This window comes from Equus przewalskii, chromosome 6 (assembly GCF_037783145.1).
Source record: "Equus przewalskii isolate Varuska chromosome 6, EquPr2, whole genome shotgun sequence".
Classification (NCBI taxonomy): domain Eukaryota; kingdom Metazoa; phylum Chordata; class Mammalia; order Perissodactyla; family Equidae; genus Equus; species Equus przewalskii.
In genome coordinates this window covers 1652896-1673551 of record NC_091836.1, presented here as the reverse complement: position 1 = coordinate 1673551, position 20656 = coordinate 1652896, and the positions used below count along the sequence as shown (strand labels likewise).

General features: G+C 56.9%; 1 protein-coding gene across 4 annotated transcripts in view; it reads left to right on the top strand.

Moving 5' to 3' along the window:
- GNG7 (G protein subunit gamma 7) overlaps positions 1–13743 on the top strand; it is a 126074-nt gene extending 112331 nt beyond the window's left edge. For all 4 annotated transcript variants that reach the window (XM_070622456.1, XM_070622453.1, XM_070622454.1 and 1 more), the window contains 2 exons: positions 6773–6890; positions 10464–13743. In XM_070622456.1, the coding sequence (XP_070478557.1) occupies positions 6810–6890; positions 10464–10589 (207 nt within the window). In that variant the 5' untranslated portion in view covers positions 6773–6809 and the 3' untranslated portion in view covers positions 10590–13743. The remainder of the gene's footprint in view (positions 1–6772; positions 6891–10463) is intronic.
- The last annotated feature ends 6913 nt before the right edge of the window (positions 13744–20656 follow it).

The window sequence follows — 20656 nt, the reverse complement described above, 5'->3', positions numbered from 1 at the left end:
TTGCCGCCAGGGGACACTGGGCGATGTCTGAGGATGTCCGTGGCTGTCACACTGGGGGAGCTCCTGGCATCGAGTGTATGCGGCCAGGGATGCTGCTCAGCCCCCCACAGCCCCACAGTGAATGACCCGGCCCCGATGTCACAGTGCGAGGTGGGAGCCTGGACCATGGTGACTTGTTTCCCCCACTGCTGATCAGGCACCTTTAGGATTTGATGAACACAAGAGTTGAGCCACTTGACACACTGGAGCCCTGGACTTTCTTCCCTGACCCTGTCACCACTTTTGTCACACTTCTCGCCTGGATCTGCCCATCCAGCCACTCAGCAAACATTGACCCTGACCCAGTCCGCCCCGTGGGGCTCATAGCAGCGTGGGGGCCGGCCTGCGGGCAGGTGGTGTGGCTCCATGAGGGGCGCAGGGGGTCAGGGCTCGGCCCTCGCTCAGGGACAGTGGTTGGGACAGGCGATGTTTAGGCCAGACCTTCCTGGAGGGACAATCAGTGCTGACGAAAGTCCCTTCGGCCCACAGATGAGTCTTGGGAAATCCGAGCGTGTCACAGCATCAGGCCAGCGCCAATGTCCCAGTTTGATCTTGTCCCACAGTCATGCAAGAAGGTCACCATCGGGCGAGAAGGATGCACGGGGCTCTCTGTGCTATTTTTGCATCTGCGCGTGAGTCTGTGGTTATTTCAAAAACACGAAATAGCGCATGGACTTTGGAAAATGTTTAACTTGTGAAGTTAAACATACACCTGCCCTGGGTACCAGAGATCACACGCCTTTAGGATTTGATAAACACGAGAGAAATGGAACCTCAGGCTCCCACAGAAGCCTGTGTGCGAATGTTCATCGTGGCTTCATTCACTGGAAGCAACCCGGATGTCGCCCGATTCGCGAATGGCTCAACAAACCATGCGATGTTCGCATAGTGGAGTACTACGCAGCAGTGAAAAAGGAACAATGGACCCCCCCACACACACAACACAGTGCAACAGCACATCGCACAGGCATCGTGCTGAGTGAAAGAAGCCAGACTCCGTACCAGGTGACTCCATCTATAGGATTTCCCGAAAAGGCGAAACTATCAGAAAAGAGAACTGATCGGGGGGTTGCAGGGGCTGGCTGCAGAGCAACAATATGGGGGAGTCTCTTAGGATGATAGAGTCGTTCCGTATCTTGATGGTGGTATTGGCTTCGCGACTGTCTGTGTTTATAAATTCTCATCAACTGTATGCCCCAAAGCACGAATTTTACTGTTTGCAAATTATACCTTAACAAAAAACAGTAAAGGAAATCATGAAAACAGTCACTGACAAAACTCACTTTGAGGTTCCCTTTCCGCCTTTATCCACGTATTTTTCAATACAACGGTAAATAATCACACCTTCGGACCTGGCTCGTCGCCTTTTCTTCACACAATGCCTCCTCTCTGCTCCACATCTTTACGCATCATTTATGACAGTTGTATAATGTTCCACCGGGAAACATCCCATCGAATCAGCCGTCCCCCCTGGTGCAGAACGTGCAGCTTCCTTCTCATTTTTTTACTGTTATAAATAATGCAGCTGTAAACGCCATCCTGTATGGAGCGTTTTCTTTCTTTTAATTTTTTTCCTCGGGATAAATACCCGATGGAGGGATTGGAGAGGACGGCCTTGTGGTTCTTGACGTGCAGGTTGTCATTCTATAGCTGTTTATGTGGAATCTCTTTGGGTGTGAAATAGGTCTGATGTAACCCAAAGGTCTCACCCAGGGGGCAGTCCTGCCCCCAGGGGACACCGGGTGACATCTGGGGACATCTGTGGCTGTCACACTGGGGGAGCTCCAGGCATCAAGTGGGTGGGGGCCAGGGATGCAGCCCAGCCCCCCACAGCACCCAGGAGTGACCCGGCCCCAGTATCCACAGTACCGAGGGGGGAGACCCTGTTCTGAACGAGGTCCCCCATTTCGCCATCCCCGCAGCCCAGCACTGAGGCCTCGTGTCTCAGCTCAGATCTGTGCTATTCGGGGGCGATACCCTCCTTGATAATGATCGCAGCTTCACAGTACATACTGGTCTGCACTGGGGGCCTTCCCATCCTTGCCCGTCGGACACGCTTGTCCGATCCGTCTGCGGGAGCCGGCTGAGACCTGCCGTGACCTCCCCGCCCCTCCTGGAGGCCAGCCTGATGCTGCCGCGTCTGTTCAGGTTCTATTTTAGGCAAACCCGGAGTCCAGAAAGTGACCCGCCCCTGCCTCCTGGAGCTGCCCCTCCGCCCTCTCCCCCCAGCTTCCCCAGGCCCTGCCGGCTCCGGGGGCTGGCGGACGCTCTGCAGGGCCTGGGCGGGCCGGCGAGGAGGGGTGCCCGGCGCCGTCACGTGCTCTTGCGGCGAGCCGGCCGGTGAGGAATGTTCTCGGCTGACTCAGCGATGCTGCCGCTCCAGCCCGAAGCGGGGGGCACGGCCGGGCCCTGAGTCAGTGCCTGGAGGTGACACCGGCTGGCACAGGGCTTCAGTCTGCCGCATGGGCTGCGGTGACACAGCCAGCGTCTGGGTCTCAGCCTCTCGGCATGCTCACACACATACCCCTATGCACACACGCTCACACATAGGTACACACACAAACACACACAGCGACACACATACACACACATGCATACACGGATATAAGGGCACAAACACGCCTGCACATGTGCACATGCACGAACACACCTACGGATATGCACGCATGTGCACACGTGCATTCACACATATGTACATGCACACAAACACATGCACACATGCACCCACAAACACGCACACACATACCCTGCAGCCCTCTGGCCATTCCCCGGGGTCTGGGTTATGACCAGGCTCAGAGGGAGCATCTGAGGGTCTGGTGCCTGGAGCAGAAAGCCAGCCGCGCTCGGGCTCCAAGCTTACGGGGACGGCCACGGTTTGGGGTGGCCTCACGGGGTGGCCGGGCCCCAGGGCCCCGGTGGACACCTCTGAGTGCGGCCCTGAGCAGGTCTCCCGCCTTCCAAGGAAACACGCCGTGGGGCCCACCCGTTTGTTCTCTGTGCGCGTCTATATTTAGCGCTGAGTAATTTCAGTATTTTTAAGCAGAACCAAGGGCGGTTTTCCCTGAGCTGGATGTTTTGTGGCTGCTTTGAAGCTGTCTGCTGAATCAGAGCCTTCTGGAAGGCCACACGTGGGCTCCGCGCGCCCAGGGCAGACACACTCCGGCCCCTACTGACCCCGGGGTGGGGGGGGGGGTCTGGATGTCTGCCGGGGTGCGGGGAGCCAGCCGTGTGGCCGGGTTTGGTTTTTAATTGAAACCTGTGTGGAGATCTCTGTCGATCGCCGTGCATGGGATTTGTAACAAGCCCCAGAGAGACATTCCCTGCATCCTTCAGTCCATCTCCCACTGGTAACATTGTGTCCAAACTCGGCCAGCAGCCCAGGCGGGCTGTTGGTGCTGTGCATCCTCCCACCCCTTTCCCTTTCTGCAGGTTACTCCTCTGCCTGAGCGTGAAGTTCTCTGCACGCTGATCCCACGTGCAGGCGCGTGCATCCACCGCCACGGTCCAGACACGAGGTTTCCAGCGCCGCAAGGACACTCCTGTCACCTTCGCTCCCCAGACCCCCCCACCTGCCCCTGATCCCGGGAACCTTGAATCTACCCCCATCGCTACAGTCGGGTCCTCTCTGAAACCTTCTCTAAGTGTGACCTTTGGGCATTGGCCTCGTTCACCCAGCAGAGCTCCCGAAGAGCCATCCAAGGGGTTGTGTGCGTCAACAGTCCGTTCCTTTTTACTGCTCAATAGGAAATTTTTTTTTTTTTTTGAGGAAGATTAGCCCTGAGCTAACATCTGCTGCCAATCCTCCTCCTTTTGCTGAGGAAGACTGGCCCTGAGCTCACACCCGTGCCCATCTTCCTCTACTTTATATGTGGGACGCCTGCCTCAGCATGGTTCACCAAGCGGTGCCATGTCCGCACCCAGGATCCAAACCGGCAAATCCCAGGCCGCTGAAGCAGAACGTGCGCACTTAACCGCTGCGCCACCGGGCCAGCCCCATCAATAGGACATTTTTTGAAAATCTGCAATCTGCCTTTGATTTTCTGGAGCTACCTGGCTCTGATCATGGAACAGACAGAGCTACAGTGTGTCACGCGGAAGGCTGAGTGCTCCTTAGTTACCCAGTTAAATGTCGGCCCCCTGGGTCCCCAGCTTCCCAGGCTGCTTGCACTGGGGCCTTGCACGGCCCCCCAGCACTGACCCTCATGGGGGTTTCCTCAGCCTCAACACTGATGACATCAGGCCCGGTCACTCTCTGGGGGGCCGTCCTGGGCGCTGTGGGGGGCTGAGCAGCATCCCTGGCCCCACCCACTCGATGCCAGAAGCCTCCACAGTGTGACACCCACAGATGTCCCCGGACGTCACCCACTGTCCCCTGGGGGCAGGGACACCCCGGGTGAGAACCACGAGGGACCACTAAATGAAGATTGGGTGGAAAAAGTAGAATTTTCACTGCCTCCAGGAACAGATAAAAAATTTGCATAACTGAATGATAACTTATCACTCGCACACTGCCGGTGGGAAGTAAAATGACCCAGCCGCTCTGGAAAACAGTCTGGTGTTTTCTCTAAAATGTTAAACATGCAGTCTTGCTCCTCGGCGTTCATCCCTGGGTGTTTATAAAGACTCGTGTCTGCTCAATGCTTACACAATGAAGCGGGCTTCTTCACAACAGCCAAAAAGTGGAGTCGGCCCAGACAGATGTCCTTCACCAGGTTACCCTCTGGCCCACCCGTGCTGTGGAATACTACTCGGCAGTGAAAAAGGATAAACCAGCCGTACGTGAGCCACCTGCGTGGATCTCCAGATAGTTGGGGGGGGAACATTACATACCTATGGTTCCGTTTATATAACTTTCTCAAAATGACGGAAGTACCGAAAAGGAGAACCTCTGGGTGGTCGCCAGGGGCCAGGGGTGGAGATGCCCCAGATCTTCCCTGTGTCAGTGTCAACGTCCTGGTCGTGACCTTACTGCGGTTTGGGAAGATGTGGCCGCCGGGGGAGACCCATCCAGGGATCGCGGCTCCCTCCCTGTTATTTCCCACAGCTGCGTGTGACTCTATGGGCATCTCAGCGTCTAAAATGTCATTGAAAACAAATCACTTAAAACATTTTGGAAAGAAAATAGAAATCATCCTAAACGATAGCGAAGTAGGAATTATTGGTGCAATGCAGGATTGGCCTTCTCTGACCCCACGACACTGGGATGTGTGACCCCCAGTTCCCAAGGGCGCGTGGAGGTAAAGAGGTCGATGGTGGGATTCAGTGCAGAAGAAACAGCAGGCGCCTCCTCGTCCTGGCACTGAGGTGGCTGGAGGTCCACCCGGGCTTGTGGGGAGAGCGTTTATCTCGAACCATCCACCCGTCCAAGCTCACCATCCTCACTCAAGGAAACCATAGTGTCTGCCCCAATTCAGGTCCACCCAGAACCTCAGGATGGGACCCGATCTGGAAAGAGGGTCCCTGCAGACGTGATCAGTGAAGATGGGGTCACCCTGGAGTCGGGGCCCAGTGCACTATGGCTCGTGTCCTCATAAGAAGAGGGGAATCTGGACACAGGCCCGCACGGGGGAGAAGCCGAGGGCGGGGTGACACGGCCCCAGCCCAGGAGCGCCCAGGATGGCGGCCACACCAGAGGCTGGGAGGGGCGAGCGGGACCCCCCCTGGAGCCTGTGGAGCGAGCGCGGCCGTGCCCGCCCGGATCTCGGACTTGCAGGCTCCAGAATGTGAGAGAAGAAATTCCTGTTGTTTCCTGCTGCCCCGCCTGTGGTCATTTGTCCGGGCCACCCCAGGACACTAATAAGGGAACATTAGCCCCAGACTTTGGAAAGTTCTGGAAAACCCTGCAAAACCAACTGGGCTCCCTCACCCTCTGGCGACCGCCGTCCCTGAGTCTCCCGGGCTTTCTGACGTGATCCCCTCCCCTGTGCTGTTCCCCGCCCCCCGACCCAGAGCCGCTCCTGTGCAGCCCTTCCTGCCCCGGGCTCCCGCTGTGTCCTCAGAGGGGACGCCCCGGACACAGGCCGGGGGTCTGAACCGGGGAGCTGGCTCCCGTGGGGCCCGCGGCCTCCGTGCGTCGGCTTGATTCTCAGAGCGGCGTGGGGCACCTGGTAGGGACGTTCTCTGTGACAGTTTGCTGGACGAGCGGACAAAGGAAGGAAGGAAGGACATAGGGCCAGGCCCCCCAGAGTAGGGGTGACGTACCCAGGGCCACAGTGTGCCGTCTCCCAGGTGATCTGGAGCCAGGGAGCTCACCCGGGGTGGTCCTGCCCCCCAGGGGACCCTGGGCCATGTTCGGGGACATCTGTGGTTGTCACACTGGGGGTGCTCCTGGCATCGAGTGGGTGGGGCCAGGGATGCTGGTCAGCCCACTCCCCCCAGTGCCCAGGACGCCCCCCAGAGAGTGACCCAACCCCGATGTCACAGTGCAAGGGGGAGACCCGGAGCGGAGCGTCCATCAGAGACGACCCCAGCTCTTCCTTGCCGAGCCTCTCCCTCTGAGCCAGCCAGGAGCCGAGGCCGCTGTTCCATGGGCTCTCCTGGGGCCCTCGAAGGTCGCTGCCTGAGAGCACTTACCCCCAGCTGGCCGCAAGCGGGGACTGGGGACGCGGACAGCGTGGCTGCAGGGCGGCGGGCTGGCGAGGCTTCCAGGAGCGGGGCGTGCTGCCGCTCCGTCCTCGGCCCGCGGCCCCGGGGCCTCCCCAGCCGGCTCACGTCCGTCTGCTTCTCCCCACAGCTCTCTGGACGCCGGGGCCCAGAGCTGATGGCAGACAATGTCAGCCACTAACAACATAGCGCAGGCCCGGAAGCTGGTGGAACAGCTGCGGATCGAAGCCGGGATCGAGCGCATCAAGGTGAGCCGGGCAGGCGGAGGAGGGGAGAGACCCTCGGGCACAGCGTGAGAGCTCCGGCTGGGCCTCTTGCTGTGTGACCTTGGGCCGCTGACTTAACCTCTCTGAGTCTCAGTTTTCTCAGCAGAAAGGCACAGTTGACGTAAACCTTCATTCTGGGTTGTTGTGCCATCCAATGTGCCACAATGCTTCATAAACACAGCGGGACCAGAGTTCTCTGTGAACCCGACCCCCAGCCCTTGGGATCCTGCCCCGGACGGCCCAGCGAAGGGTCAGCGGGAAGCAGGCCCTGCTCTCTCTCTCTGTCCCTTCATTTGCAGAGCTGTGTCCAGCTCCCTCGTCACGACAGATGGGGACAGAAGTTAGAGACCCGGCCCTGGGGAAGGAAGGACGCAGGGCTGGTCATGGGCTCCCTTCTTCACTTCTGTGCTGACTGAATTTTTTGCAATAAGCACGTTTGATTTTTAGGCTAAAAAAAGAAAAAGGACAAACAGTTCCTGCTTGCAGACGCTTAGCCCGTCGGAGACCAGGAACGTGCAAAGCAAAATGAGATCCCGCACGGCCGGGCGGCCAGCTCCGCACACTGGCTTTTTCTTTACGATTCGCATCCCGTGAAGTTAGCCATTTTTAAAGTGCACAATTGAACAGCATTTGGTGAATTCAAAAGGCTGTGCAGCCAGCACCATCTAGTTCCAGAACATTCCATCAGCCCAAAAAGCACCCCTGTTCCCCTTAGCAGTCACTCCCCACCCCCTCCCCAGCCCCTGGCACCCACAAGCCCACTGTCTGTGGATCTGTCTGTTCTGGACGTTTCATGTCAATGGGGTCACAGGCCATGTGTCCTTCTGTGTCTGCGTCTCTCCCTGAGTGTCGTGTGTTCAGGTCCGTCCACATGCAGCTGTGTCAGGGCCTCGCTCCTCTTCACGGCTGTGTAATATTCCAGCGTGTGGGGGGACAATGTTGTGTTTATGTAGATGAATTTTAAACCCACGAGGGGACATCAGGACAACATCCAGGGTTCACAAGTTTCCCCCTTTCAAAGGGCATGGACCAGCGGGCCAGTCATGGCTTCTGACACTTTTCAAAGTCACCTTTGTGGCTAGGTAAGGACCAAGGAGTCTCCATCTGGAAGACCTGAGCCATTTACATGTCTAGATCAGTCCTGCTCCAGCTCCCTACTGGAGTAGCCAAGGTTCTCCAGAAAAAAACAGAAGCAACAGGGTGTGTGTATATAGACAGAGAGAGAGAGAGAGAGAGAGAGGTAAACGTATTTTGAGGAATTGGCTGATGAGATTGTAGGGCCTGGCAAGTCCCAAATCTGCAAGGCAAGACCACAGGCGGAGACCTAGGGAAGAGCTAATGTTGCAGCTTGAGTCCCCAGGCAATCTGGAAGCAGAATTCCCTCCTCCTCGAGGGACTTCAGTCTCTTCTCTGAAGGCCTTCAACTGATTAGATGCGGCCCACCCACTCACAGAGGGTCATTTACTCAAAGTCAACTGACTTAAATGTTAATCTCATCTAAGAAATACCTTCCTAGAGACGTATAGACCGGTATTTGACCAGATATCTGGGTACCGCAGCCAAGTCAAGTGGACGCAAAATCACCCATCACCCCATGTGTTTGTTCAGACCCGGATTTCCTGAGCACCTGTCATTCCCCAGTCACTGCTGGTCTCGGGAACTCACCAGGGAGGGATGGTCCGGCCCCCGGTGCAGACAGACTCACCCCTGACGACCAGACAGCGGAAGGGAGTCAGAAGCCATTGTGATGGGCCCAGCCAGGTGGGGAGGAGGGCTGTGGTAACCCCTGCCCCGGGGAGGGTGCTGCCCCAAAAGGTGTCTGAATGTTCCAGAACTCTGCACATTCAAAGCATTCCTTGGGGCCGGAGAAAGAGCCAGGCCCGTGGCGCAGGGCAATGATTCACCCGCCGTTTGCTGTGCAGGAGGAGCCTGGGCCGGCCGTGAAAGCCGCGAGGAGGGAGTCAGCACAGGACCCCTTCTCCCTCCCGGTGCCCCCAGCCTGGCGGCCGGAACCACAGGGCATCATGTCTGCAAGTCCAGCCAGCCGAGGCCCGGCCAGCAAGCGTCCCCACGGCCTGGAAAGCCCGGAGCCCTGGGCACAGCCTGCTGTCACCCCGGGGACGCGGCGGGTGGGGCCCCACGCCGGCCCCACGACCTCAGCTATTTCCAGGGTCTGGAGACTATTTTTGGCGTCTAGGAGGAATGCTTTCCAGACAGAACTCTGGAAACCCAGCGCCGCCGCGGTCATCAAAGGCAGCCGGGAGTGGCCCCGTGGGCTCCCGACAGTGGCAATTGTCTCTGAGGACAGGAGTGTCCCCGGGGCAAACCCAGAGAAGCCCGCGGGCTCTCGGCAGCAGGGGACGCAGCGGGGCCGTCCTGGCATCCAGGGTCGCAGGGTCTTGGGTGCAGACACAGCTCACAGAGAGGTTTCAAAGCATTTTTCTCAGCCCTGCCTCGACTTACCCTCAGACTTCCCCTGCACAGCCACCGCTTCACAGGTCAGAAAGTGTGGGGGCTGAGAAAGGCGATCCAAGTCCACCAACACAGTTCCCACCACTGGGTGAGATCCAGGCGCCCCACGCACCCCGGCCCGGGACACCCGAGACCAGCGCCCCAGCCCCCTAGCCCTGCGGGGTGAGCAGAGGGGGCGGCTCCTACCGCACCCCGAATGCACCCCCAGGAGGAATGGGGCACGTGACCCAGGGATGACCCCCGAGCTCCCTGGACACTAAGCACCGCTTTTTCCCACGTCAGCTGTCCCGGGGGCTGGGGTGGACCCCCCGGCATCTCCTCCCTCCTCTTTCGGGGACCGTGATGCAGGTGGTCCCGAGCGTCAGCCCCCTCGCTGGGGTCACCAAGACCCCGAAGGGCTCAGACGACACAGAAATGAAACGCAACACGTCTGTCTCGTCCCCCTCGGTCCTGCCGAGGTCCAGGCAGGGTCTGTCTGTCCGGACCTCTCTCAGGCGGGAGGGGGTCCTTGACCGAATCCGTCTCTCCCTCAACCCTTTTGTTCAAAATCTGGGCAACTCCTGCTGAAGGAATTGTTCTTTTTAAATCTTTTAAAAATTGGGGCAAAATACACATAACATAAAATTAGCAATTAGTGATATTTAGGACATTCACAGTGTTGCACAATCATCACCACGATCTATTTCCAGAACATTCCATTACCCCAAAGAAGCCCCGTCCCCATCAGCAGACACCCCCACCCCTTCCCCAGCCCCTGGCACCCATAAGCCCGCTCTCTGTCTGTGGATCTGCCTGTTCTGGACGTTTCATGTCAATGGGGTCACACGCCGTGTGTCCTTCTGTGTCTGCTTATCTCTCTGAGCGTCATGTGTGCAGGTCCGTCCACGTGCGGCTGTGTCAGGGCCTCGCTCCTCTTCACGGCTGCGTAATATTCCAGTGTGTGGATGGACACATTGTGTGGATCCATCAGCTGTCGATGGGCACTGGGGTTGTGTCCACCTTTTGGCCATTGTGTACGATGCTGTGCACCTGCGTGTGTCACCCTTCTTATCTTTGCTCTCTCGTCCTTGTCCCCACACCCAGGTCTCCAAAGCCTCGTCGGAACTCATGAGCTACTGTGAGCAGCACGCCCGCAACGACCCCCTGCTGGTCGGCGTCCCTGCCTCCGAGAATCCCTTTAAGGACAAGAAGCCGTGTATTATCCTATAGCTCTGCTTTCCTGTGTGTCCCCCGCCCCTCTCTGTCTCCGTCAGGGTGTCATTCAGCACGTAGTCAAGCAAAGAGCTCGAGTCCCCAAAACTTTTAATTCCAAAAGAAATGCACAGCATCGCCACCACCCACATGGGGTAAAAGGCACCCTCTGGGTTTATTGGGGTTTCCAGACCCAACGACGCGCCTCTCCCGGCCCGGCTGGATGGGACGGTGGCTTCCCGCCACTTCCGACCAGGAATCACTGGCGTGCCGGGCAATGTGGTAGCGATTTTTTAAGCCTCTTGGTTGCCCTTTGAGCTGGTGGCCCGGAGCCAGGCCGGGCCGGGAAGGGGCGCAGGCGGGTGAGTTTGCCACCAGCCCGCGCGATTCTCGCACGATCGGCCGTTTGTGAAAAGACTTTTCGCCAGATCGATGCTGCTGTGCTTTTTTTTTTTTTTCTCTTGAGCGGAGTAAAATTGGGTGGGGGGAGGCAGGGGAGGGACATAAGGAACTTTTCTGGGAAAATTTCTCCTTCCTTCTTAAAAAATTGTGATTGCATACTGCTCAAATCAGACCTTGACAGCTGAGCTGAGGCTTAACTGTGCCGCGTAATCATGCACAGGTGGGTTTCTGCGGCCGCCAGGGGGGCTTTGTCTGAGAAACGCACCCCGTGTCGCCCAGTGCACCCCCGCTGTGTGGCGTTTTTGTGGCATGCGTCGCTCGACCGCCACACCGTGGGCCCCGCCCTTTGCTGGGGACCCCGCGTGTCACCCAGGTGGCTGTAGCATCACCCTGGGCGTTTTTCAGACAGAAATGCACCCCGGGGAGGCTGGGGCCTGGGCGGCTGGTAAAAGGTGTGCGATTGTCTGGAAGGAGGCAAGGGGCGTTCTGAGCAGAATTCTCCAGCATCCCGGCAGCCTCGGCAAGCTAAGCATCCTGGAGTTGACAAGTTGGGGCCAGGGAACCTGTTTTAATGACTTCTCCCCTGTTAGCCGCGGAGCAACCCCCTCCCCCGCCGGCGGCCGCGGGGACCCCACACAGCCCTGAACATCCCCACCCGCCCTGTCACTCACCCCGGGCCCGGTGGCGAGAAACTGGTCCAGCTCTGCAGAGTCTGAGGGCCCCATCCTCGCCTTCGGGGGCCAGAGCCTCGTGCCCGTGCTCACCCGAGCCCCCGGGGCAGCGCCAGGCTCCGAACTCACCTCGCCGGGAGGGTCGGGTGGGATGCAGTGCGCGCGGGTGGGCGCCCCTCCCTCCCCCCCGCCGGCCGGCTTGCGCAGGCGCAGACCGCACGGCCGAGCCCCCAGTGCCCAGCTTCTCCGGCAGGTCCGGGAGCCCCAGGGGGCTTTGGGGAGCCCGGCTCCTGCAAAGCTGCGCTTGGATGGGGACGCCACCAAGGGTCCCCGAGGCTGCAGCCGCCAGCCTGGGGGCGCCTCTCCCCACCCCCTGCAGAGCAGCAGGACGGAACAAAAGACTGTTCTGGAAACCCAGGCGCACCCAGGGGGAGGCCAGGGCGCGGCGGGGATTAACCCCCAGACGCCTGGGGTCCGGGGGGCAGGTGGCAGAGCCGGGCTCGTGGAGTCCACGTCGGCCGGCGAGGGTGACCCCGGCCACCCGGCCCTTCCCACCTGCTGTCTGGTGACTGGTGGCCAGTGCCCCCCCTTTGCTCCGTGAAAGAAGCCTTAATGCCTTGAGCCCGCGTCAGATCCTTGCACGCCCGTCCTTCCTCCTGCGTCCCCCAGCATCCCCGTCCTCCGGCCACTGGGCCCCAAAGCGGACGGGAGGTCCTGACTCCAGCCAGGAGCCCCCCAGGGGCCCAGCCCTCCCCTCTCTTCGTCCCCTGCCGTGCCAGCTGTGCCAAGCCCCGCCGTGTGTCCCCAGCCGAGTGACCCTGAAGAAGCCAGCAGGAAGCAAAGCCCCCTAGGACCCCCGGCTGAGGGAGGGGGGGCATGATCGCCCACCCCCCCAGGCCGGAAGCAAATTCGAACCCAGGCCAGGGGGCGGGAGGAGGCTCCCCAGTCAGAGACCCCAGAGACCGAGCCATCTGGGTAAACTGAGGCCCACGAGGGACAAGGACTGGCGGGCCCCCGCCCCATCACCACACCTGCTCAGCTGCCTCCCCCTGAGCCCAGATGCCCACAGCCTCAGACCCCAGGGAGGGGGCGATGGACAGAAGCCACACCATGGGTTTCCTTCTAGCTGAGAAAAAGGACCGCCCCACCCCTTAGAGTCGATCTCAGCGCCAGTGCACTTGTGCTGTCCTGGCGAGAGCGGCTGGCGTGCAAACGGGGTTTTTGGGACTGTACCTGCCCAGCGAGGCAGCGGGCTGGCGGTGGTGGCAGCATCACGGACCTTGGGGAAACCACCATCGAAACTATGTCATGGGGGGGTGATGAAGGATACACATGCACCCCCAAAAAAGGGCAGGGGTGGGAGACACGGAGCCCCCCTTTCTTCTGCAGCCTGTTCAGTGTTTCCAGGGGGCCCCGCCCAGCCCCTGACCGTGGGGGCACCTCCCCTCCCCTCCCCCACTCCAGGAAGGAGCCAGAATGTGCACCCCCCCCCCGCCACCCTCCCCCAAGGTGACCCCCAGGCCAAGAATTAAAGGACTCGGTTGTGACCTCCAGCCCCAGGACAGTAGCCGCTGGGCCACACCAGGCGGAAGGTGCTGTCTTTCTTCTGAGGTCCCGGCCACTGAGTGGGGACGGTGGCAGGCCTCCAGGCAGCTCATCCATATGTGACCAGCTGCAGCCCTGCCCGAGCTCTGGGGCGGGCAGGAAAAGGCCATCGGACCACCGCCCCAAGCACGAGTAACCAGGGCCGTTTTCAGGCTGAGGTGAGGCCACCAAGGTCACTCTTATAAAAAGCCAGCCCGCCACGGGGTCCCTGGACAAGAAGCCATATGCGGGTCACTCGCCCTCTTTCTCTGTCCCCCGTGGAAACCATTGCCAAACATTGTAAAGACCAGTCCCTGGTTTTCGCAAGAGATCTGTGGTTCCAGCAGGTTCCACCCCGTCTGCATTTGGATGTCCCGTGGTTTTTATTTCCGATTTTTAAAAAAAAAAAAATTCCAAGTGTGCCACACCCAGTTTCTCGCAGTGTTTTAATATTGTGTGGAATCGTTAATACAAAGTGAATTAATCCACAATAAAGCAGCTCAGTGTTCCTTTTCTCCCGGCTCCGGGCCCTTCCTTCTCTTCTGGCTGCTGGGTGGGGCGGGATGACCTGGCTTGGCTCCGGCAGAGGTGAGGGGCTACCCGGGAAAGAGGCAACATGGATGGACCCGGGCCTCGGACAGTAGCCCAAATGAGTAAGCTTTAGCTCTGATGGCTTTCTGATTTGCAGGGGGAAAAGCTACTTCAGGATCCGCACGCGCCACAGGGCCCACAGTTCAGGACCGTTGCTGTCAGGTACAGACATGGGAAAGGGCCTGGAGCCTGGGAAGATCTTAATCTCACCCCTTTGGGCTTGTTCCCTGCCCTCCCATCGCCCAGAGACTACCCTTGACCCCCAGATGTCGAGCAAGTCAGGGCCCTGACTCATACTGTACCAGGAAAAAAAGCTACATTTTTAATAATAAATCTGTAAATGGGTGATTCTGACCTCTGAGCAGAGAAGAGCTTTCTCTGTGTCAAGCATTTATAGATTCAATGACGTAAACATTATCTCCTATGAATCAAAAAATATAAAATGAGAAGGCAGTTCAGAAACCTAAAGATCGAACGGCTCCATGACCCAGCAGTTCCACTTCTGAGCCTGTAGAATAATCGAGAGCAGGGGCCCAAACAGACAACTGCACGGCAGCCGAAAAGTGGAAAGACCCCAAGTGTCCATCAGCAGGTGAATAGATGAACAAGATGTGGTCCGTCCACACCCTGGAATATTACGCAGCCGTGAAAAGGAAGGAGGTCCTAACACCTGCTCCCACGTGGACGGACCTGGAGGATGTGATGCTCAGGGACGTGAGCCAGACACAGAAGGACACACACTGTGTGGGCCACTCACAGGAGGTCCCCAGAGGAGCCACATCCACAGAGACAGAAAGTGGATGGGGGGCCAGGGGCTGGGGGAGGGGTGAGAGTCAGTGTTTCATGGGGACAGAGCTTCCGTTTGGGGAGATGGAAAGTTCTGGAGACGGATGGAGGGGACGGTGGCACAACCGTGTGAATGTGCTTCACGCCGCTGAGCTGTGCACTGAAAAAAGGCCCCACAGGCCACATGTCCTGCCTCCCCATGCAGGAACTTCAAAGACAGTGTGCTCAGAACGAGGGAACCTGGGACCCTCTTTGCATTTGCAACCAACTTTTCAAGAAATGCAATGCCAAAAGTGTTCACTGACCTTGAGTTCTCCTTCACGAAAACCTCTTTGCTCGGGAGACAATGTAAATTTAAAAAAAAAAAAAAAAAAGGTCCCGAATCCCTTTCAAATCAAAATGACTGCATTTTATGAAATTAAGAGGCTAATCTTTAACTCAGGATCAGTCACTTTTTAATTTTTTTTGGTGAGGACAATTGGCCCTGAGCTAATATCTGTTGCCAATCTTCCTCTACTTTATGTGGGACGCCGCCACAGCGTGGCTTGATGAGCGGTGCTAGGTCTGTGCCCGGGATCTGAACCTGCGAGCCCCAGGCTGCTGAAGCGGAGCACGGGAACTTAACCACTCAACCACGGGGCTGGCTCCATCAATCATTTTTTAAAGGTGCCTGGAGATACCACACTCACGTCACAGCTGTATCCAGAGCCAGGTCCGTAGCACCACGGCTGTTCAAACACATCATGCTTATTCGTTCTTTTAATTTATGGACACCAAATACTGATCGGTGCACAACAGGGACATGAATGTGGCAGCGAGAACACTGACTTAAGAGGCCAGATCTCTATCCAGCTCAGTAATTGAGCTCAGAGCCTCTTTATTTACTTTTTTTTTTTTTGAGGAAGATTAGCCCTGAGCTGACATCTGCTGCCAATCCTCCTCTTTTTGCTGAGGAAGACTGGCCCTGAGCTCACATCCGTGCCCATCTTCCTCTACTTTCTATGTGGGACGCCTACCACAGCATGGCCTGCCAAGCGGTGCCATGTCCACACCCGGGATCCGAACCGGCGAACCCCGGGCCACTGAAGCAGAACGCATGCACTTAACCGTTGTCCCACCGGGCCGGCCCCTCAGAGCCTCTTTAGACTCTTGTGTTATCTCCCAAAGAAATGATAAGTGTGAGGCGTGGACTGACCAGATTGAAAGACCGTATTCATCTTCCAATTTTAAATCTGTGTCCCGTTACCAGACTCCACCACCTGCAGGGCACGACGAATTCATCTCTTTATAAACCGCGTCATCAGTTTGTGAATAGCGTCTTCTATTTTTCCTTCTGCAATCTTGTTTTTCTTCTTCTTCTGCAATGTCTTTATCCTGTTTTGGTATTTCTTCTTCTTTTAAATACATTTTAAAACCTCACCAAGTGGAAACAGCCCAGCCTCCCTGTGACCTTGGGCAAGTCACTCGAACAAGTGGTGTTTAATTTCAGAGTTGAAAGCAAGGTCAAAAGCATCTACTGAGACCTTCAGGGGTTCCTGATAATGAGAAAAGGCAGCAGTCACAACCTAGAGGAAGCGCCACACCAGTAACACCGCGTCCAAATAGCAAAAGCGGGGCTGGCCCGGTGGCGCAGCGGTTAAGTGCACACGTTCTGCTTCAGCGGCCCGGGGTTCCCCGGTTCGGATCCCGGGTGCGGACATGGTACCGCTTGGCAGGCCATGCCGTGGCAGGCGTCCCACATATAAAGTAGAGCAAGATGGGCACGGATGTGAGCTCAGGGCCAGTCTTCCTCAGCAAAAAGAAGAGGATGGCTGGCAGATGTTAACTCAGGGCTAATCTTCCTCAAAAAAAAAAAAGCAAAAGCAAGAACTGTAGGAACTGCAAGGATCCTGCAATAGTTCTAGAAGACCAGTCCTAACGTTCTTTCCTCATTTCTGTAACTTCAGATGCACCGCCCTGCACAGGAAATGCAGGGTGCACACAGGCGAGTGCAGTATCCCAGTGCTGGAGGGGCAGGTCCGGTTGCCCAGGAAGCAGACTGCCTTGTGTTCAGGATGTTTATTAGAGGGGACTTTGGGGATTAAAACATGTGGAAGGGAGAGGGAGGGACCTCAGGCCGCCCCCGCTAGAACAGCCCTTGTGGGGCCCGAATGCAGGCCTTTCTATCTCCGTCTTGAGCGGCCATCGGACAGGCTGCCTCCAGAGGCCTGTGACCCGGGCCACGCAGCTCTCTGCCGCTCGCCGAAGCATTTCCTCAAGGAGCTCGCCACTGAAGGGTGTCCACAGACAACACTCCCAGAGGCCAGGGCGACCCGGCCTCCCTCGAAGGGACGTGGGCAGCGCATCCCCACGCCCGCCGGCCTCGTCCATCTTTAGCTTTCCTGCTGAACCTTCTTCTAGGCATAAACATTTGGCACCAACCAGCTCCACGAAGGGGAACCCTTTCGAAATTGACTGACGCAAACGAGAGGAGGATTACGGAGCACCGCCAGCCACCCTTCGCGTTGCACACGTTTTATTTGTAATAATCAGAAAGGTGGATTTCGTGCTAGAGGAGGGGTAAACGAGACTCTTCTAAGGCCGTGGTGCAGAACCAAAGTGGGGACCTCAGTGATGACTTTGATCCTCTCTATCAAGACTTCCACCTTTGACCCGCTGCCAGCAGCAGAAGCCTCCCACGGCGACCTTCCCTCCTCTGGAAGCCCGCCCCAGCCCTCCTGGCTGGTCCGTGCGGTTCCAAGAAAATCCTTCACAAGCAAACGCTGGGCTCTGAAGTCCGGGCAGCCAATGAGGCGGCTCAGGATTCAGTCCCTCCAGAGATCCAAAGAGATGAGGGGAAAAAACCCACATCAGGGGCCTCGGAGGCAGCAGCGAAGTCTCCAGGCTCGGGGGCGTCCCCCTGGGTGGCCACAGCAGGCTCAGCGCTTTCTGCAGCGCACGTGTGGCTGATGCGTAGAAGCCAGCGCAGCGTTTACAGTGGAAAGAGTGATGCAAGGCCTCGCTGGCGAGCCTGCCTGAAGAATGTGGCCCTCTTTCTCACCGAAATTTATCACCCTGGGAAGAACTCCAAGCCCAGGGTTGAGAAAGGAATTTTTCCTCTGGTCAGAATGCAGTCGGTCGGCCTACACAAAAGTAGACCAGGGCGAGGAGCAGAACTGGGCTAGCCAACAGGTGTCTGGGCTCTTAATCCCAGCTCCGCCCCTCATCTGCTCTGTGATCTCACATGGCAAACACATCCCTTCTCGGATCTTCGGTTTCCAGAGACGACTCAGTGATGTCTCCTTACTCCCCTCTTCCAGGATCAAGAAGATGTACAGCCACAGATCGAGTGGCATGCGGATTCTGGAGCAAGTCGTAGTGACACTTCCCCTTCTCAAGCTTCAAACCCTGGGCAAGAGATCAGCTTTAAGCTGGAGAAAGGCAATTCCTGGAGAACATTCCAGAAAAGCCCGACTTGCTCTGCCAGGTAATTTATCTGCCCCCAACACACTCCTTAAGTATGAGAAGACTCTAGAACGGTTCTGAGTTTGGCAAATCTTCACGTCCCCATCCTCAAAGCCACGTGGAGCTGCCTCTGGAAAGGAGAAATTCTCAGACCAGGGTCTAAAAGTTTCATGGGAATGTGGGCACAACGATGGCGTCAGAGCCACAGACACCCGTCTAGTGGAAGGCATGAAAAGGGCTGGCTTAGGGGTAAAAGAAAGCCCAGGCCAGACCCCTGGGTCATGGAGCAGTGCTCCCAGCAACATCCGGCCCTGGGAGGCAGCGGTGGCCACTGCTGTCCTCCCCACACTCCTGCTGCCTCGTCTATCCGCCAGCCTCATCCTGGCCACCTTGGGGACAGAGGGAGGAAGGAAATGCCCTCCACGTCTGGTCTCTTTCCTGCCCAGCACCTTGTGACGCGCTCCCTCCTCGGGCTCTTGCAGGCTCCTTACTCAGATCCGGAGGGCTGCAGCCGGCTCAGGCCCCGGACTGTGGAACCCACCATCTTCCCGTGACAGTTGGCAGGATGGCTCCGCAGTGGTTCTCTCGCACGACCTCTGAAAGCATTCCAACGAGGCAGCAGGCGAAATGCAAGGAAAAGGAACAGGCCAGGCAGGATCTGCCACCATCTTGGCTGGGCGACTTCCAGCATCTCCTGGCTCCCGTCTCGGTTTCCTCGTCTGTCATCGATGATAATTAGTTGCACCAGGGCTGTCGTGAAGACGTTTAATCGGCGCAAAGTGCAGAATAAGCATTCAGCAGTAAAACCGACGGACGGTCTTCAGATGCTGTGAATGTCGCCGACATCTCACTGGGGCACAAACAAGGGACAAGCGTATCCTCTGACTCCAGCGCATTTCCTGCTGGAGGCTGAACCCCCAGGTACTCTCTGCGCGTGGCCTTGTCTCCCCAGACTGTCCTCTCCTGGAGAGACGCAGGAATCAACTGGCCCGACGGAAAATGAACTTCAAGACGCGGCCGGCTGTCAGGGCGGCTGAGATGCGGTGCGATGCAAAAGGAGGACGAGGCCAGGGAGGCAGGGGTGGGGGTCCTCAGCCTCGGGGCATTCAGAGCGGAGCTGGGCGGCCCCACGGGCCCTAATCCCCATTCGGCCACACCCGGGGGTCTCCAGGAGCCCGGGAAGGGAGCCCGTAGCTCCTTCCTCCTGGCGCCCCGGGGATGCTCTGTGTGCATGACAGTCTCCAGGGCCGTTTGCGCGGGAAATCAGAGCGAGGCCCCGCCCACTAGAAGGCCCCGCCCCCGCGAGGCTGCGCAGAAGGTGCCAGAGTGAAGCTCCGCCCCCTCCAGGCTGCGCAGAAGGTGCCAGGGCAACGCAGGCAAGCGCGTCCTCAGAACCTGACGCTAAGGCTCGGCTTCTGATTGGCCGAGCGTCTCCCCGGGTGGTGGGGGCTGTGGGGGGATGCTGAAGGATAGGATGCGCATGCGCAGTTATGAGGGGGTGGAGCCTTCATAGGGCCCGCCCACTCCAAAGCTATAAAATCCAGGAAGCCACGTCCACAAACACACAAAGTGGGCACCTGGGCATGGAACCCTTGTGTTCTCCCTGCCAGGGCCGAGTGATCTAACACACGTATCAGCTGATTAGTTGTCTCTGATTAAACCATCCATGATGAATTTTAACTTGTGGTCTAGTCACACATGGGAGTACTATACAGCTAATTTTTTTTAGCATGACTCAAGTATTACATGAGCCATACTTAAAATGTCCCAAATATTACATAGGACAAGTTTATACTAAACTTATACTATTTATACAAATTTATACTAAATAGTTTATGTTTATATATATTATATATAATTTATATTTTTATATAGTATATTTATGTATTATATATTTATAATATTTTTATTTTAGAAATATTATAAATATATCTTATATTTATAATAAATATAATAAATTTATATATATTATACATTAATACAAATTTATACTAAAAAGTTACTTGTTATTTATCTAAAATTCAAATTTTATCGGGCAACCCTATGTACAATTTTTTGTTCATCATGGTGACCATCTGATCCACGTGGCCATGGACCCCAGACGGTGAGCTCCAGCAGGACAGGCACCTGCCAGCTTTCGTTCCTCCCTGTCTGTCTGGTGCCCAGCAGGGTCTGACCTGAGGCGGTACCAGTGGTAGGCTGAATAATGGCCCCCCAAGATCCCATGGCCTGATACCCAGAACCTGTGACTATTTTCCAGACTTTCTGATGGGATTAAATTGAAAATCTGGAGACAGGGGGTGACCCTAGATTATCTGGGGGGGGCCCCACTCTCATCACCAGGGTCCTTATAAGCGGATCTGTCAGAAAGGGAAGGTGATGTGAAGATGGAAGCAAGAGAAAAGGCATGTGGTGTGGAGCCACGAGCCCAGGTGCCTCTGGAAGCTGGAAAAGGCAGGATGCCAATTCTCCCGGGAGCCTCCGGAAGGAATACAGCCTGTGGGAACCTTGGTTCTAGCCCAGTAGGAATGATTTCCGACCTCTGACCTCCAGAACGGTAAGGGAACAAATTTGTTTGTTTTAAGGCACTAAATGTGTGATGACTTC